Genomic DNA, 21,572 nt, shown 5'->3' with positions numbered 1-21,572 from the left:
TTTTTCATTTGTAGAAAGGATTTAATAAATAAATAAATAATAAATAAATAAATATTGGACAACATCACATACATTACTCTGATCCCAATGTAAGTAGCTAAAGCACTTGTGTTATGGAAATCAAAAGTAACGACGGTACCACAGACACCCAGACCCAAGACAACATAGAAAACTAATGAACTTTTTCTACATCGACTCGGCCGGGAATCGAACCCGGGACCTCAGAGTGGCGTACCCATGAAAACCGGTGTACACATTATATATTTGTAATAGTATTTATATACATAATTAGGAAGTAGAAGTAATATGTCCCAGAAACTTGTCTCTTTGCACATTTTTTGGTTTTCTGTGTAATTTCGACTAAACTACAAACAATAATTTGCTACTAATGGTAGTAATACGTCGAATCATGAACATTAAAATTGGTCTATATTTTTATTTAGACTTGTTAAGTAGGTATATCATTTGAAAGGTACAGGGCCATAGATCTGTAGAAAAAATAACCGAATATCGTGCACAAGTAATAGACGAACATCAAACACTCGAGATACATATACCATAAACATACGTATGTGCATTATATTCTAACGATTAAAGTCTAGAAAATAATGTAATCTAAGCCCAAGTTTTATTCTAATGCATTAATTATAACGTTCTGAGCTCTTTTATTGTTTGACGGTATAATAACCCGTTACGTTCAAATCATAAACCCGGTAACTAAGAATCCTTCGGTTTATCAAGGCTTAACTTTTTGTAAATACAAACTGAAATGTTATAAAATGATTAATATTTTAAATATCATGACGTAACTTTGAGTAAAACTAAACGTCTCTGCTAACTAAAGAACTAGAAATAATGTCCCGTTACCGAGTGTCCTGATTCAGAGTGAAAAATTTCGTGAGAGCCATTGTCGGCATATTGTGACAGATACAAGATCATTTGCTTAGTGTCGCATCATTAACGATACAATATGATTCGATAAGTAATTGGATTTCTCATTTCAGTCTAGCTGTTGTGTTGTGCGATGTCAAGCGGCGGGGGCGGCGAGCGCTCGGTCTGTCTGCCGGTGCTCTAGTCGGTCCGATCGCGAACAACCGCGCGCACGTCGCGTTTTGACTTGTCTCACAACACGCTGCAAGATAACGCGCCCTATTTAAACGCAATACTCGCTCTAGCGCAAGCCATACCACAATTAAGTAACGTGTATACTTTTGTGGTAATAAAATTAATTACGTCGACGTTTTGAGATCATAATATATACCGGCGCAATCTTAAAACCGGCTTCGTGACCATATGATCTGCACTGGACCCGCTCGAACCGTGCGACCCTCTCAAATAGCAGCGCGGAGTTATGATGCGGATTTACCATTAAAGTTCAATTGTGTAAGACGGATTCGAGAAGGATGACTCAGTGCTAACGGAAGACTTTCTCAAGTGTTTTGGTGTCAGTTTCGTGACTTGCGAGTCGCTGGAGATGTGATTGTTGACCCTGTGGGATATTTGTTTTGTAAAATAGTGTAATGGCAGGTGCTAGTGAGGAAGGTGTGGCTGTGGAAGAAAATGCGGCTGGACCCGCACAAGAACCCCGCAGACGAGGGCTGAGCGGGTCGATGTCATTGCGCACACGCAAGTTAGGCCGGCGTCTATCACGCAGCATGTCTATCGTTGCGCTGAAGCTGCCGGAGAAGGCGCAGAGCATAACACGATCTTCGTCGAAACTCATACGATCGGGCAGTCGCGATAAAAAGAACAGATCCTTTGAGCTGTCTCTAATACTACCGGATAAAACTCAAAGACAGGTAAACAATATTTATCGGTTATTTGAATTATGTCATTTTATATTCTCACCTACTTCGTACCTAAGTCGTCTTTGAAAAAATGTAAACTTCGTTACGTTCAAACAAAATTGAGACAACGTATCAGTATCAATCATTACCGGTTTTTTCAAATTGAACTATTAAGTGAATGGATATTAAGGTTAGCCATATATTTGAATTTTTGTTATAAAATGACCAAAGTACAATATACAGCATATTTTAACATTACTACATAACAATATCCTTATCTGATAAAATCTTCGAACCGATCGAGTTGAACTTTGTTTACTTAAGTCACCACACGCGCACAGGCACCGTATGGAACGCATTCAAAACGCGTGTTTGTTTCATTATGAATTTGCTTATATTTGTTTCGTCAGTGTCGCCCACACCGTGGATTTCTCCATTGATATAATAATAAGCCGCAATTGCCGTCGTTCGAATCCGTCATGCATTGTTTGCCTTTGTCATTGAACCGGGGAATTGCGCGCTCTTTGGCGATTGTTTGACTACAGGCCAATTGGCTACCAGCTTCACTATAATAATTATTGATTGTCTAAGGTTTATTTCGGTTAGACATTTCACGTATGGAGTAATGATATAATGCTCTTTAAATATTTGTCGGTATGTTCCTGTTCCTGATCCGTACGTTAGCGAGTAGCAAATGTTATTGAAACGTTAGAATTTATATATAAAGTTTAGACATTGACGTGGATTGCAGTTCCGTATATAATTTAACAGGGCAAGTAATTAAGTATTTTTTTACAATGACTATTTCCTGACAAAAGTAAAGGACAGAAGAGATTTGGCGAACGATTATTTAATTTAACTGGTGCGAATTAATTAGATATTTGTTTATCGCCTATTAACGTGTTTTTTCGTGCGGAAAAATCAAGGACTTTACGAAAAATTATATTCATGCTTATACAGTGTGCTTATAACTACTTTATTATTGAAACAAAATAATAGCGTTAAATGATAAACCAATAAACAAATGTTTAAACATAAATCCTAATTATGACATCTGTTTTAAATTTTTTTATTGGAATGATAATGTAAATTCATAACATTAACAATTTATAGACTGTACTAATATAATTAATGCAAATATAACTTTGTCCGTCTATTTGTTACCTATTTATTTACTGCCACGTGATAAATATTTAACCAATCGTAATGAAATTTGTTTATAAAGTCGGGTGGCACTTAAATCGGATCAGGCATATTACTTACGGAATTAAATGTCCGCGGAAGGCGTCGTGGGAACAATTAGTACATCTTATGTTAAATTTAAATGAAAGATTGTATATGGGTGACAGTGACCACTTACCATCAATCCATATACCATCAAAGGAGGCCCATTTTCTCATCCGCCTACCTATATCATAAAAAAAAATAAAAACCTACAAATGGGGTGAACGCTCTATGACATTATAATATTTTTTATTATATAATTAAAAGAGATATAGACCATTACTATTATTATTAGACCAATAGACAATTTAAATCTTAACTAACTTTAAAAATACCCAGCATAATAAATACGTTGATTAAAAAACCGACACAACTGTCAAGTCTTGAGGCAAGTGGTAACACGTAAATAAGTTACTTTGGTAAGTATTTTTTAGAAAATATAATGTATTTGCTTTGAATTTAAAATAATAATGGACTAACATACTTCCCCTAGAGAGAGATTTTTGCCCCTTTTGACATTTTACTACAAGTTTCCCTGACATTTTAAGCAAGGTGACACAATCAACTTATACAAATGGTATTGAGATTAATAAAGATCAGCCTTCGAAAAAAAAACACTCGCTTAATAACTGGCCGTACGATCGGACTACATGTCTTACGAAAGCCATATTATTATTGACGTAAGTGCAACAAAAGCCAGACAATAAAGTAATACATTTGTTAAAGATGCATTTACCCAGAATGAGGAAGAACGCCTACGTCTTGTTCTTTAACAATAAATGATGAACATTGCAGAAATTAGATGACAGGAAATAACACATCATATCACTTATTCGTAATAGCAAACTATTAAAGAGGAAAACGAACATCATACATTAATAGGTAGTAGAACATAGGTGGAATAAATTGGCACTGCTTTATGAGTGAAAGTGATGTCGCAATCAAACGGTGCAAGTTGCGTGCTTACATGCGGGCTCGCAGTAGCCACCTTAATTAGATAGCCTTATAATTCGTGACGTTCGTGTAGTGATAACCAGAAATATTTGATACAAATATGCACCTTTCAAAGTCACGTCCGATATTTTGCGTTGAATTTAAAACGCACGACAAATACACTTATATTATTGTTTTAAATTATTGTTAAGAGAAAATTATCATTTATCAATGATTAAAAACAACAAATTGTCATCATAAAAACGCTTTTTTATTTTTATTAATCTAGTTCACATATGTGTATCGTAAAAAAAAAAAATATTTTATTATTTAAGATTTATATCTATATATAATATTTATTTGATAACAACTTTAATAAAACTATCATGTTCCATTTTAAATTAGAGATAGGTTTGACACTTCTTAAATTAGATGTTTTTACTTTATTTAATTTTCGAGGTAAAATTGGTAGTTGCGTATTTTGACATAAATTATGTGGGTACATGTGTAATAATGTTTTGAGGAAAAAGCAAATATGATAAAATTTGGTTTAACATTCCTAAACTTAAAATACGTATATTCAACTATTTATGAATAACAAAAGCATAGAGGAATGAATGTTTTTAATCATACAATTTTAAATACTTTGGTTTAACTTCGATTATTTTCTTTAGATCGTTCTGTATTTGTAAGCAGACTACTGTTTTATTTGGAGTGCTGCCATTTTCATTGATAACTAGGTATTAATGGTTTTGATCATCTGTTTATTAAACAATATGACTTATAGGAATCTGAATAATTCAATTATATGAAATATATAATTGTATTTTTAGTTTGTAGTAATGTTCCTAGATTACTGTTGTTATGTAAATTTCCTCATCAAGTTGAAGTAGAAAGATTTTCAAGCAAAACTAAAGTGTAAATGAGGTTGTTTTTAACGCTCGACGCAGTGAGGGGTGTTATAAGTATAACGTGTGTATCTGTCTGGCATCATAGCTACTAAAAGGTACATAGTTATGATCAGTTCAGCTGTTTGAAGATCGGCAGCTTTTTAACTTACTTTAATAAAGGGACTCCGTTCTACACCCGTGTATGTATATTTGTAAATTTGTACGTCCGCGAGTTTTGGATGCCTTCTCCTTGAAACCGGAAAACGACAACACTAAGTGTTTTTATTTGGTGGTAGAATATCGGATGAGTTGGTACTTACGCTGACGGGTTTGCCCATAACCCTACCACCAAGTGAAATGAATATAAACACTTATAATAATAAAAATCCTTGTGTGTAAATAAGCGTATAAAACACTAGGTTAGGCTAGGTTTCGAGGCGAGATGACTATCACTTTTCTGTATCGGGAGCAAACCGGTTGGATGGTAGGTGGATGCAAGCATAAAACTGGACTTCGTAAAGTCTATATCTCTAGGGCATCGATTAATAAAGTATGCAACGTCAAATCCAAAGGTTTACATTTATGGTTTTATTAAATATTAACTCATAATTCAAGCAATTCTATTGTTACATACGCTTTGAGCTTAAATATAATTGCGATAAATAAAATTAGGATTCACAAATGAAATAAATAAATAAATATATAAATCTATCTATTCCATTATAACTATTTTTTTAAACCTATCATTAGCAGCCCGTAAATGTCCCACTGCTGGGATAAAGGCCTCCTCTCCCTTTGAGGAGAAGGTTTGGAGCATATTCCACCACGCTGCTCCAATGCGGGTTGGCGGAATACACATGTGGCAGAATTTCGTTGAAATTAGACACATGCAGGTTTCCTCACGATGTTTTTCTTCACCGCCGAGCACGAGATGAATTATAAACACAAATTAAGCACATGAAATTTCATTGGTGCCTGCCTGGGTTTGAAACAGATATCATCGGTTAAGATGCACGCGTTCTAGCCACTGGGCCAACTCGGCTCTCTCGGTTTTTAAACCTAAAAGAAACTAAAACATGGTCTTTAATTTTTTTGATTAATACCATTATAAAACAATAATTGGCAAATATAAAGTGCGGTCTTTTGCAATGAGTATTTCATTGACTTAGGTAGAAACTTGATGCAATTTTATGCACTAGTTTTTAATTATTTTAGTATAACCATTAATTTATTATTACAGTTGACGACCTCCGTGGTATGCCACTCCGAGGTCCCGGGTTCGATTCCCGGCCGAGTCGATGTAGAAAAATTTCATTAGTTTTCTATGTTGTCTTGTGTCTGGGTGTTTCTGGTACCGTCGTTACTTCTGATTCTCCATAATATAAGTGTTTTAGCTACTTACATTGGGATCAGAGTAATGTATATGATGTTGTCCAATGTAAAATTATTATTAAACAGTTTAAACTTTTCAATATTAATAATGATTTATAAAAACATATACATTAATTTACACTTTATTTAAATAAAATTAAGTACAACTTTTAGAAATATTTTTAAATTTAAAACAGTGAATATCTAAAAATATTTTCTTAACGCAACTTTTTTGTCAATACTTTTTTAAATGTTAAAATAAAAAAAAATACTTATATTCACAAATTAACACAAGGTGATATAAAGACGATTGTATTTTGCAAACAGTTTTGCATTATCGTATTCGTCCCCAATTAACATGGAGACAACGGAGGTTCGCTGTAGCAATGATCCGTACAAAAACTGCCTTTGTCACGACTACGTGACGAGAGTTCATAAAAAGTTTGTTTTGAATATAAATAATTTTCAAATATGTAAAATCTTATTAGTTGGGCATGAATATGAATATTATATGTAGTAGGTTAAATATAATTGCTTGACTATAGTCAAAAATGTATAAATTGTAATTAATTAAGAAAGTTATAATTACCAAAAACGTACTCAGTGCTTAGTGAAGTACCACTCAGACTCTAGAGAGAGACTAGACTAGAGACTCATCATGATATCTCCGTAACGATGTGTGCAATTGTTTTGTGATGTAGAAGGCATGAGACGAATTTTCGGATGTTTCAACATCAAGAGGGAGGGGTAACTTTGAATAAATTTTACCCGTACGAAGTCGGGATAGGCAATTAGTAATATAACATATACATATACAATATAACCAATGGCTGTACCACTTTTTTTCGGTGCGTGTTTTAACTTATTTTGCCAGCAGATTTATAAATCTGTTTTGGAAATAAATTTAATGAAAAATATATTTTCTAGATGGTCATCAAGCCTAATACAGAAGCACGAGGCTTAGGCTTACGAAACCAGTCTGATTAGGATGTATGTTGAAATATATTTTGAGATCGGCAATTACTCAACTATGCTTATATGCGTAGCTGCAGTATCCGGTATAGCATTCACTAGCGAAAATATGAAATTATACGGAATAAAAATGTTTTGAAAGTTCATAAGAGTCAGTATCTTTTTTAAAGTAACTTAATTATTTAAGAATTTTAAAAATGAATCCAATGATATGATGTGATAAAGATATCATGTACACAAGAAATAGAAAAACAATAGTTATCGTTTGCAATTAAAAACAATTTTCTTTAAAAGAAATTTTAAAATTTTCATCGATTCGATGATGATGATTCGACGTTTCGGTCACGGTGATAATTTTCAACGAAGACAAGGAATCTATGTAGGAGATATTGCAGTGCCCATGTGTGTGAGCGAACAAAAGAACATCTCATCACTCTCATAGACGGCAGTCCGGCACGATGACAGAAAGACCACGCGCAAGACCAACCTAGTCAGAAAGGCGGGGGGGGGGGGCGTGTCAGAAGGGGGGTTCAGCACTGTCAATTTCTTAATCACGGCTATTTAATTTCCCGATGGTATTACCTTTCTGTCAGATCGTATCTGTAGTCGAATCAACATCCTATTAAGATGTAATATGCACAACCACTAATTTCACAATGTACATTGTGAAATTACTTTTGTTTGGACAAAGTCCCTTTAATATTTTTTTATGATACAGTTTTTTTTTTTTTATTATTAAATATTTTTCGACGATGTATTCATAAGAAAGGAGAGTTATATAAAATGAAAAAATCGTTATGCAAGAAGATTATCCAATAACAAATAAAAATAATCTGTTAACAATATTGCAACGGAATTGCGAATATTAAATAAACATAATTTTTTAGACTCTGATTTTTTCAAAAGCCTAGATTTAAATGAACCTAGGCAGATAACAATATCATATATTATGCATCATTAATTTTTTGCAACCCTGCTACATCACGAGGGCTTTCTTGTTAGTGCCGAGTGCTCTTAACCTACCTTTATTAAAATATAGGCCTCGCCTGTTTCACTAACTAGAATAAAAGGCTAAAAATAACTTGAGTATCTATCTCAGTAACAGTGTCTCAAGATCTTATGCCAACAATGGCATAAAAAACGAAAATAAATTCTATAAATAGATTTAATTTAAAAATACTTTAAGCTGTATTAGAAACACTTTTCAGTTATGTATAATTTCATCTTTGATATACATTATCTGAAGTTTTGTGTAATGCCTATTGTGTGTGTGTAAAGCCGATACAATTAATAAATTTTAATTCTATGAGCACAAATTACGCTGTACATAAATACTGTCAGAGTAAAGTTTAATATCTCAGCGGATTTACAAAATACAAATCCGGAAAAAATCGTAATGTACATACAATATGATGTGTTAATACTTTATATTGTACCTTTACATGTTACCTGCAACTTACGTAAAGTATTTCATAACATTATAGGTTTAATTAGAAAGTGAAACTTGAATACAATTTAACCGATGTGTCGTTAAGGCATCATTGTATGTTTTATATATATAAAATTTTCTCCGAATATGTATTTAAATAGTTAATTTTTAAACGAGATTTGAAAATGTGTTAATTATTCATTGTAGTTTAGTTTATGTACTGGTTTAAACCTACGATATTATGGCGTCCTGCAGTCATATAATATTGGAACGACAGGCAATTAGCCAATAGAGTGGAAATGCTTTGATGCCCAACGAGTCATGAACACGATTATTCAATGATTTTTCAGGGGCAAATAACAACATGTTAAGGCTAGTAATGTTTTATAGATTTATTGCGATACCTTTTCCTGTGAGCCTACGATTTTTTTACCTATGTAATGATATTTATATATAAATATGGAAAGAAAAAAACAATTCAGTACCTTTTTCTCCTCTATTTGACAACGGATTTTCTTTTTTTTTTTTATAGCCATTGACGAGCGTTAGTGTTGTTGAAGAAAGAGCAAATTCGAAACATGTAAATTGATATTTTATGTTTTTTTTCGACTTTTCGCGTTTATGATTACGGTCGAATCAGACACAGCTTTAACATACACACATAACATACTTAGGGCCTCTTTAAGTAAAGGGTAAGGCAAAGCAAGTCCGGTGATTCGCTCTCTTTAATTTTTTTTTTAATTAAAATATGTATTACCGTATTTTAATATCTCGGTCCTAATAACGATCGCAAAATTGTATATGTAGAGTTGGTCCCTTATTTGGTTGGTTGGAGTCTTAAAAAAAATTGAAATTTTTGCAAACATAAAATCCAAACTTTTAGATTTTTTTGTACAAGCTGCGGGCCTCATATTATACAGGGGAGCGGCGCCAGGCCCATAGGCATTTGTGAGTCGCCTTCATTGCACGAATAATCCGATTCTGGGCTTACAAATTATAAATAGAGCAGTTTTTAAATAATAAATTACGAGGTGAGGTCCACATGCCTGCGGAATGGAAGGAGTGTAAGTAAAATTAAATGGTAAAAATAATTTTCCTTTTCAATATAATTACCCTCAACTTTGATTCAGTTATCAGATAAGGTTATTAGCTTTTTGTAACTCTTAAAAATATAAATGCATGATGTCATAATTTAATGTTTCATATTACGATGCGCATGTACTAAGTTTGCCTATTCCACCTTTTTCTGTACTAAGGGCCTTTGAAAATTCAATGTAAATACTTGTATTGTTATATTGTAGTATTTATATTGTTATACATGAAATCTAAATTATACACGCAAAGCCGAGCCGAGAGCCTGGTTATTTCATTAAAACAAACATTATTAAATATATGTTAACTTTAATGGGAATCTGGATATGCTGAAAAACGTAGCATTTAATAATTGAGATCACCAGAGTTAAAATTTTATAATAATACTTAGATAATTAATGTTTATGATCCTACAACGTTAAAAATACCTCACACAAATATATCAACATCCATTTTTATATGATACTAGTTGTCCCCTGTGGCTTCTGTAGTTGGTTGTCAGGTGTTGGGACTAAAAAAGTAGCCTATGTCCTTCCAGGGGGTAAAAGAGCTTCATATCAAATTTCATCAAATTCGGTTTAGTGGTTGCCGTGGGTCTGTTGCCCACAGACAGACAGAGTTCCTTTCGCTGTTATAATATTAGTTTAGCTATAATATTACTTGTTAAATATGGCCCAAAATAGTTATTGCATTATTTTATGTAAAAAAAAAACATCAGCAAAACAGAACTATCATCATTATATTACTTTAAAAAAAATATATTTAAACGGAACCCATTTTATTTATTTCGATTTTTGCAACGAACTCCAATATCGGTGCACCGAAATAGATCTCCGCCGGAGAAAGTGACACGTGTGACAGGCGCAGTTTGACACAACGGAGTCATCCCGGCAGTTTTGGGTCACACGTAATATTCTTGAATACCAAACATTTTTTTTCATATTCACACAAATATTTATGTCATTTTTGACATGTTATAATTTACTAATCAACAAAAGATGCCACATGTTGTCAGAATATGATTAAATAACATGATTCATGCCATATCAGTTTTCTTGTAGAAACTATATCGTTGTGTTCTAGTTATATATTTAATTATATATTTAACATTTACATGTGAATAATTTTTAAATTTATTATTTACATATTGAATTACATCTATATGAGAAAGTTTGAGCACGGCTGAAAAACAATGTCATAACGTGGTCACACCTATCGTCTGAAATCTTTAAGCTGAATTATCATTTTGCATTATCAACAGATAATATAATTCTTAATCTTAACATGTCGTGAGAATTTAGCAAATTCGGCAAATATATTTTTACTAACGGTTTTCGAAAGTAATTTAATTGATTTTTTTTTAATGTGAAAATAATGAACTAGATTAGAACATTATTTAATAACCTACTTTATTAGGACTTTTCACTTTCGTGTATGTGTACGTGTAATCTCAAAGTATATAATTACATATAAATAACTTATAACAAGTAGGACAAACCTACCACTAGTTATGTATTCCGAATATATTACGAAACTCAGGCTTAAATGTTTTTAAATTAATTTAAAATATTATTTGTATCGATGTTTTAACAAATGTGAATAATAATTAACTGCATCAGAATATTACTGATAAAATAAATATTTATCACAGATAACAGTATGATTGATAATATTCATAATATCACTTAATATAGACAAGTGATTTACCTTATATCGTAAGCAGTTTATTTTCTAGCTACAAATAAATAAATCTGACCTAACATATATATATCCTTTACCACATACATTAGGTATATATATGTATGGTAAAATTTTCTCGGCTTACGTGAGAGCGTGAACAGCAAGTACTCAGTGAGTAAAAAGGATGGCACAGTTATGCAATTAGCAGAGTGAATGGAATGTCCTTCTCGGTCAACGGGCTAGCGGTAGCACTTATTTCGATTTTTTTTTTAAATAAACACCACCGAAGCGTAATCAAGTTCGACAAGGTTTATTAAGGCCAGGGTGTTATCATTGAATATTATCTTAATATTACCAAAAATATTGTTTCCTTAATTTGAATATTATTTTGTTTTCGTTTTATATAACTGTGACTGATATATATATATGCGTTTATATAGCAAACCAATTATTACAACACTAATATATATACACATTTTATTACAAACAGTTGCAATCTGTTCATAATGTCATGTTATTAAGATCTTTAAATAGATATATGATTCATGGCTTTGTGACTTTGTAAGGAAATGAATAGTAGGTCTCAAATGTGCAGTATAAAAGCCTTATTGTAAGAAAGTGAAATGCGGAGCTGTTGGGTCGAGGTATTCCCAGGGTCATCAGCGTCGTGAACCCTATTAGTTTGTATATGAATATATTTTTAGTTCTAAAGTTTTAAGGATATTTCAATGTTATTTGATACTTTCGTTTTACAACTTTCGTTTTATTAATTAAATGCAATTATGGGGCTCCTAAAGTGAACAATTAAATCGTAACTTAAGCTTCTAAAGCAACTCCGTCAATTTACAAATTAACCAGCCAATACTAGTAAATAGGTTTTCTATAGCTCGTCTTTTTTTTAAAGTATTTTATGAGTAACCAATACGTTATGTTCGACCTAACGGTATAGCGTTTAGCTTTTAGAATTTACTATTTTAAATGCATTTCGCGATTTAGCGTAGCGTTAACCGTTCGTGTTATATCGGCTGTGACCAACTTTGGTACTTTCTATTATTCTTAGGTTTTAAGTATATGGACGTTTGACAAATACTCTTTAATATATGACCAAATAAAAATAATGAATTATTTTTATACGAGCAGAATCGATAAGAATCTCACGGATATAAAAAGCAAAATAGTAGTTATATAAATAGGTTTTAATACTTTTAACGCTTAATTAAGGTGTTGCCATCTCATCGGTATAAATTGATACTATCATGAGAATAATTAAATAAAATTATATCCAGGCTGGTATTGCGATAAATTTAGAGTATATGTATCGTCATTGCATTATTGAATGTAGATGCCCACTTCTACGGCTTCTTCCTACGATTTACGCAGTTGGCAATTCGCATGAAGTAACGTAATACTCCTTAGGGTATCGCATAACTTTGTAGATGCAGTTATAAAATAAATGCATAACCTTGTATTATCTCAGCGCAAGACTTGCGTTTCATGGCATGAAATGAGCACGCGATTACTATACCACTTTGTTACTTGACAATGAATGTCACGTGATAAAGCCTCTGGTAGCGTATAATTAAATGTATATCACTTAGAGTTATTATAAAAGCTAAGTAAATGTTATTTTGCTTGTTCAAGTTGAGATAACAATATTAAATATTATAATTAATTTTATATATATTTTTTTCTATTTGAATGTTCTATTCAAATAATTATTAGGCATATTAAAAATAAATTGAGGTTATTGAAAAAAAAAATCTTAATAGTACTTATTCAGAAAAGGTTTTTTTTAATGGTTTTAAAACAATGTATTTTTTTACTCATGACACATTTGCGAATAAGCATTTAAGTAACTAACTGTTGTCTGTTATCCTTGTCAACGGATGTGGCGAGCCTTCGAGATAATACTGCGTTCGTGTTCTTAATATTCTTAAAACTATGTTGCAATTATTAAGTGTTTTGGTTCTATAGATAATATTGCTTTCAATTAAATATTTTATCACGTCCTATAATCAAAAACGTGATATAACACAATTTTGTTAGACTTCGTGATAGATTTAAAAATTATCTGTAATTTTACAATAAAATCTAAGAGTAGTTCTTTGTGATAAAATATGAGATAGTAATCTAGAAAGTTATATTAAAACGAGTTTCTTTTGAACTCTATTTAAATTGCTAAATATTTTTTTTAGAAAACTTAATCTGTACGAATTTTTAAACAATTATTTAAATAAGTGAAATAAAAAATTCTCATTTTACAATATTATCAAACTTTTACATAAAAGTATATTGAACTCTGTGGAGAATAGAGATGAGCAAAAAATCCGGATGTGAATTTTGTCAGCTTAACAATGGTATTTTAACGATTCAAAAGACCGTGGGTATGTGGATAGATTTCAGTCAAATTTTTATGCACACCGAGTTCATGGCCATTTATGCTTATGTTGCTTTAAATAAATTGTAAATTTATTAAAGTTTTCTATCAATATTTGTCTAACATTCAACGAATATAAAATATTAGCACAGTACTAGAGCCATATAAGCTATAATTTTATAAGTGTCGTGGGTATGCCACCTTGGTTGAGTCAATATTTTTTTTTGGATTCAGCCCAATGTTTGAAAATGGGCAGCCCTTACACTCCGATGCATGAGAAAGCATTCTAAATCGTTCATTCTGTGCCTGAACTCTTACCGTTTTCTTGTCGTTCCATCCGATTATGTGAAAGAGCACTTGTGTTTTGCACACTTGCGCTCTAAAATTTTTCTTTCCACATGTTTAGTTTGCCTTGCAAATCGTCGCTGTGGACGAAATTAGTCAGGACTCGAAAGGAAATTTGTCCATTGCAATTTAGATAAAGTTTATTAACCACGTACATTGGATAAAGTACCATAGGCCTACGAGCAAAAGTAAATCTACTATATTCAGTCAAAAAAATAAATTGTCGAACATTATGTAATTTGTGTCGGACGAATTATCACGAGCAGAATCACTTGTAAATATATTAGTTTTTAAAATGAAATATCGATCTTACGCGTGTGTATTTTGTAAGGACGTTATATGATTTCTCAATTCCTCTGTTGTGTTGATGAAGGTTGTTCACTGGAAAGCAACTTACCGCTTAAGTTCTCACCAAAGTCGGTAGAAATTTACTACATCATAGGTAAATAGCGGCATTGTTTATTTTCTTGTGTAGTTTCGTGGTGGTATAACCGCAAAGAATAAGCACCGTCATCTGTTAAACAATATAAAAAGATTAGTTTCTTATATGGAATGTTATGACACATTGAATAATAATATTTATGATATATATAATTAAAAATATTTAATACACGTTTAGATTTTTATTAGAAGTACGACCCGATTTTAAGTAGCTACAATTGAAGTAATGTTTAGTTATTTATTTAATATTATGTTATAATTACAACCGAGTACTACAATATACTTAATTTGACAAATATACAATACTTTTATTAATTCTATGTACTTATAAAAGTCGAATTTCATTATTTTTGCTTTGGGTTCAAACTTCAGTATAACTTCAAGGTGGTCCCTGTTTATTTCATTGTTATTGTACATTGTTAAGTTTTTATTTGAAAAGTACATTCAGGTAAATTTATGGTAGAGTAACAGTAATCCCGCCTCAGCGTCTTCAACTAGAATGCCTAAGATTTTTATTAAGTCTATCGTATTGGTTTTTTGAAATATACAAACGACAACAAACAATTAAGGTGATTTCTAATTTAATAATTGCTTTGATAACGATTATGAATGCTTTGTGTGTCGCAGTCAGCAGTCAACCGACGATGGTTACGTAGTCGGGCGGATAAAGTGAATGAACAATGGTACTGAAGGTGCCAACCGTTTATGCGTCATGATGTTATGATAAACTTACTTTCCTTTTAATTCACTTACAGATTTCATAAGATCATATTCATATCACATTAGCATTATTTGAAATAAGACCCAAGTCCAAATCGTCTCAAAGGGATGACGCCTTAGCCCAAATATGGATCATTTATTGGGACATTACTTTACTTTTCTTAAAATTAATGTTAATACTTTTCGAAAGTTAATAAGATCATTGAATGTAATAAAGAGTTTTTTGAAAAAATAAAAGCTTAAAACAATATCAATAAGGTAATAACATTTCTTCATATCATTAACTTCTTATTGCCTCCACTGGAGACAGGAGGGCTGGTTCATTTTTTGCCCAAAGAATCGGAATTGCGATTCAACGGGAAAATGCTGCTAGCGTTCTTGCCACCATTCCACGCGATCATGATTTGTATAGTACCTATTTTTAATTTTTATTTGTAGGTATATAGTTAAGTAGTACCGTGATTTTAATAATTCTTATGTTAAATTTTACATATGATGTATGTGTCCAACTAAAGAGATTATTTCACTATCACAAAATAGGTATATCTGAAATATTCCAGGATAATTTGATTATTTTTAGGTGTACAAAAAATCAAAAAACTTGACCTCGAAATACAATCAATTTCGATGTAGGTACCTATGTACGTATGTATATTTACACTGTAATAATGTTTCATCTAGCGTTGTTACATTTCAAGGTCGGCGATCAGTTGATACATAGATTCAACTATAATTTTGTTATATATGATTCTGTGATTTGTAATTTGTATTATATCGTTTTATTTATTATTTACGTACATATGTAAATACTGAAATATCCATAATTTGGTAAGGAGAAAAAACAATTCCATTAATCCAGGATTCCATAAGTAGACACAATAGTATGTTTTAGTCATTAAAGATAGACGGAATGGCAAGTTGACCAAAGTGGTCACCATCGCCCATATTACTTACATTGCCAATGCGTTACAAATTTTGGGAACTAAGGAGTTGTGTCCTTAGTGCTAGTAGTTACACTGACTCACTCATCCTTCAAACCTTAGCACAATAGTGGTCAGTATTGCAGTTTGGTCATAGAATATGTGATCAGTAGATGGTAACCTAACCAAAAAGACCAGCTTAAAGACATACTAGAAAAAACATTCGTTTAGAATGTCATATTTTAATAACAATGGTCTAGGTATATATTTTAGTTCCTCTCTATTTGTTTATAACAATCATGATCTAGCTTACCATGTATTAATTGTTAATTTGGACGAAGTTAATTATAAATACAAAATTAGCTTCATTTTCAAGATTTATTTGCAGAAAACGTAGTGTTTATGATTGGATTAGTAGAGTTAAAATCAAATTAAATACGAGTAGATTATGTTGTTACGATAAAGAAATAGTACTACATTCAAAATTTCAAATCTCCTTTCATTTCTTAAATTCAGTGGTACGTTATGTATAATAAGTCTTGTCAGATGTATAAGTCTCTATCTACCTGTACCTACTTCATATAGTATTTAGTTTAATGTGGTATCTGTTAAGAATAAGTTTTTTAATTTAAAAACGGTGGTGTTTTAATAATAAAAAAATAATAGAATGAATGATGTAAATGAATGAAATGGAGTATGTCCATTTCAGCACGGGCAAGGGTGACCGATGGTGATGTTGATATTGAAAGAGTGATGTATATTAATATGTGTTTCTTTATAATATTATTTACATAGTAAACGAACATTAAGTCAAACAATATACCGTTATGACCGCTTTAAATGACAACGTGACCAACTCTTGTACATAGTCATTGTAAAGGTCTTTAAAACCACTCAGATAAATTTAATAACATTGTATTTTTTTAAATTAAGAGATTTAATTTAAAACTCAAATAGTTTTTGTAAGATAGTTAGTATTTTGTATATCATTAAATTATTGAAAACGATTTGTATTCGTTAGGTTTAAACTGTGTAAAAACAATTTAAGTAGGTTACTGGTAAAATTGAATCGGTATTATTTGTACATCCAAACACATGTTAATTGTGAATAATGTATTACTCATTATACAACTGTTCAGCTTTGTTGTGTTATATTACTATAACATCATGACCCATTGGAATCCTATGTTGATATATTTAATCTGATATCTGTATGTTATTTTTATTCATACTTTTACCTACTTATATTATATTGAATATCAAGAGTTGGTTTATAAATTAACAAAATGGAATTCCGTAACAGGTACTACCTGTATAAATGTATATTGTAAGATTTATTTTTCCACGTGTTCAGTCAAAAATTAATACTCTTGCAATTTGTAAATTAAATATAGGTGAATGATATTTACATATTTAAACTACAATTAACGTTTCTGTTTGGTCTGTACACCTGTCCTATTTATCAGCGTTTGTTTTATTCACGTGCTGCAAATAAACTGTTACGCTTGTGTACTATACAGACAAACAACAGACGATCAACTGATGACTTAATATTTTTGTTATATTTATTGCTCTCCGAGTAAGCCTTTGCATGCTAGTGGAACATTTAGAAACTGAATGCCTCGTTGGTAGTAGCCCTGGGTTCAAAAAGAGGATCGTGTCTATAAAACTATTCTTGTATATTCTTTCCAAAAATTCCCAGTAGTTACCCAAAATTCAGTAAGTTGTCAGTGTTAATATAGTGTAAGTAGAAATATATATTTCTGAATATAATTATTGTTTGAAAATGCTTTTTTAATAATTAGAACCTAGGTACCTATCTCTTAATATAATTTTTTTTTTCGAAAATTACTTTGAAAGAGCTTTATTTGGAATGAAAATAAAAAAAAATCTGTTCACAATTAGTAAAGCTATCGAAGAACATTCATTCAAAAAAAATCAAGGCTGAATATATAACCTCCTTCTTTTTCTAAAGTAGGCTAAAAACGTAATAATTTCTATTGTAGCAGTATCTATTATGACTGAGGTTATAAAAGGCAACTGTGCCCTACAAAGTACGAAATGAATACTTTTTCATCAAGCTCGGGCTGCTCTTTTATGGGGATTAAAAATGATATTTCATTTTCTATTCAGCCCCTGCGAGTATCTTCCGTTGGAATAAACCAGCCTCATTAGACGCTTTTGTATAGGTTTCTTGGCTGAAATACTGGATTTTCCTGGAAAAGATTTTTTTCAGTGAACTGGCTTCATTTCTAAATTAAGGTCGCGTTCTCTCTGTTATTAACTCTTCATGAATCTTCTTCGTTACATCCATAAATTAATGTTTATATTTTCATGAACATCTGTAGTACCTATGCAAAGAAAATTAGTATCGTCTTAATTTTTTTATTTTTTTATTATTATAGTTTGTGTTGATAAGTTGAATTTGATCATAAGTGGTCACTCGGACCATATACATTAGCGTTGGATTATTAATAATTCCTTTTATCGCCAATGCGTCGCCAACCTTGGGAACAATGGCTCTCACCTCTGGCACTCGCCCTTCAAACCGGAACACAACAATATTAAGTATTGTAAGTCTGGTAGTAGAATATATGATGTGTGGGTAGTACCTATTACCTGCCCAGACGGGCTTGCACAAGGATCCAACCTATCAAGCCTTATTTTTTTATATTTAGTTGTATCTGTTTTTTTTTTTTGTTAGTTTAACTGATCCGGCTATAGAAGTTGCAGATATGGAGGTAATTTAAAAGATACTGGTTTTTTTGTTATGAAATTTCCATAGCAACTGGAATTCCTAAGTATGTAGAGTTTACACCCTATCTTTAAAAGCAAAGATTTCCATTGGATTACCAGAGTGAGGGAATAGAGAATGCACTAACCTCACAGTGATCCTAACAGCAGGCTAGTCAAGAGTGGCCTCGGAGGAATCGTTAAGGAGGACATTACGTGTGGGTTAGTGTAATTACGTTTCAATTCATTCAGCATATAATACATATATATTTACTTCTAATTTTAGATTTAATATATTTGTTTGAACTTATTTCGCACTTTCTTAAACACAGATAAACTCTTACAAATACAGATATATATTGTCAACTTAAAGTAATAATGATAAAGTGTTCGTAACAACATTAGTTACGCTCTAAATTTCACAATCGGGGTCAATACCGGTTTTGGTAATTACACAAATAACACTGAATATATGTAATTTACAACAAACATATCTACTAATGATAAAGCAAAATATAAAATGTAACATATATAACAATTTAAAAAAAGAATTGAATAAACTGCTGGCTTTTGTCAATTTCTTTCATTTGTTTAAACATTATTGATAAATATTGTTATTATTAGGGTTATTAATCAATATAAAGTTGCAACAAAGATAACGAAGTAATAAAAGGAAAGTATTTTATACAGCAGCTATATATACTCGCATATAACGTTAAAAAGAGAAAGAAATAATATATAATGTTTTCTAAATAATAAATACTTATAGGGTTAGAAAAAGAACCATCGAAGCTTTCTAAATAAAAGACTATATGACTACTCCTTTTGAATAACAGATCCTTAACAGTAATGTAAGTAGGCGATGTCAATTTCAAGATTAAAGCTATATTTGTTCGACACCCACGTAACCGTATGCTGGTCACCTAGATGCTAATGCTCCTCCTTTTATGCGTATCCAGTACAAACAACTTTTACATAGTTTTAGATTCTAAAAATTGTTGGGATTAGATATTTTTTTATACAACTGATACATAATTAACAGTTAATATTTATTTTTAATTAATCAATTGTATTAAAACACTATTATATACTTATTATGTTCAAGAGGTAAACTGTCCGCTATGAAATATTATATTTGCTACCCGTCCCAGCTTCACACGGGAAGAATATTGGTCTACATATAACGTTTATACAGTAATACATATTTATTAGAAGTTTATTTGTTTACGCGGCACATGCCAGTAGTCGGTCGATAAGTTGGCATGATTTTATTAGATATCTTTAACAATCCTCGTCATACTTAAACCAATTAACACCTTAATATCGGTAGTGTTTGTCTTAATCGCGTTCAGACAGGCAGACGCGACGAGGGACTTTCTTTTAATATGTTGTGATAAATAAAGGATAAATAAATTAGGTATACATCTATCAACTATATAAATATAATTTTAGTTAAAATAGCTATTGTTCTGTTGAAACAAGTTTAATTAAATTGACGAATAATAAAAAAAACCTGCATAAATTTATGGTATTAAGCGACAAGGAAGTCACATTTTAATCGCGACAAGTTTTGATGTGTCATTTATGACTAAAGGATTATTTTCGCTTTGTTGTATTTAATTGATAATGTACGTATTCAGTGAAATCATTGTTGGTATCAGGACTTCATAATATATTAACCAAAAGAATCTTCGTATATTAACGCGACCACTAGGAGTTCCGACCACGTATGTCGTTACCGTTTCTTCGTTTATTAAGTTGTTTTTTTTTTAATCGGAAACAAAATAAGCGCTGACTACGGGCCGTTATGGAAAATTCTTAAAATAAATATTTTACGAATTAAGCTCAACGCTATGGGATATGGTAAAATGCAGCTTGGTATCGCCAATAGATTTATAATCAGTGCTAACAGCTGATTTTAAACATATACTTTAATAATTTCTTCTTTTATTAATGTACATAAATAAGGTAAGCATAAGCATCGTTTTCTAATTTCTGCTTGAATAATTTTCGCAGTAAGCCGAAAGTGGTTGCGTAATGCGGAAACAAACTTAACAACGAAGTAAAAGAAATGTTTTTTTTTGTGACAACATACTTACCTTAGTATAGATTTTATATATATTAATATTTGATTTTATATATATTTTTATTTTTTGCATTAAAAAAAAAATAGTAGCTAATTTACATCGTTTATAATATACATTATTTTTATATGTATTTTGTTATTAATCGCAAATTTTTGTTTGCCTCACACATGTCATATTATCTTGAATTTATATAATACCATATTATATATTCGTGATACAAGTCCGTCCGGATATTGGTGGATTGGGGCACGCGATCTCTTGTAAATTACCGTAATAGCTAACTGTTGCATTTGAGACTATTGAATCGATTAGTCACGCGTATCATTTTAACTATACGTTCATAATTACAAGACTTCTACAATTGGTATCACTTAATTATTAAGTACTTTATACCGTTATTAGATCTTATATAAAGTTTAGTAATGTGTTGTAGCACTGTTGTTGATTTTATTTAAAATCTATGTTATCTATGTTATGTTTAAATCAAACAAAATATAATTTATTCAAGTAGTTTTAAATCATTTTGCAAGATTAAATTAAATTTTAAAGTTACCTACCACCGGTTCGGAGC

The 21,572-nt window shown here is 31.2% G+C and overlaps 1 protein-coding gene across 1 annotated transcript in view; it reads left to right on the top strand.

Annotated features, from left to right (window-relative positions):
• Positions 1 to 1,029: 1,029 nt before the first annotated feature.
• The window catches only part of LOC125070087, a 110,868-nt gene continuing 90,325 nt past the window's right edge, over positions 1,030 to 21,572 (top strand). The window contains exon 1 of the mRNA XM_047679787.1: positions 1,030 to 1,799. Coding sequence (XP_047535743.1) covers positions 1,521 to 1,799 — 279 coding nt within the window. The 5' untranslated portion in view covers positions 1,030 to 1,520. The remainder of the gene's footprint in view (positions 1,800 to 21,572) is intronic.

The sequence above is a fragment of the Vanessa atalanta genome, chromosome 16 (assembly GCF_905147765.1).
Source record: "Vanessa atalanta chromosome 16, ilVanAtal1.2, whole genome shotgun sequence".
Lineage (NCBI taxonomy): Eukaryota > Metazoa > Arthropoda > Insecta > Lepidoptera > Nymphalidae > Vanessa > Vanessa atalanta.
Note: the sequence above shows the minus strand (reverse complement) of the source record. Positions and strands in the feature narration are given on the sequence as shown.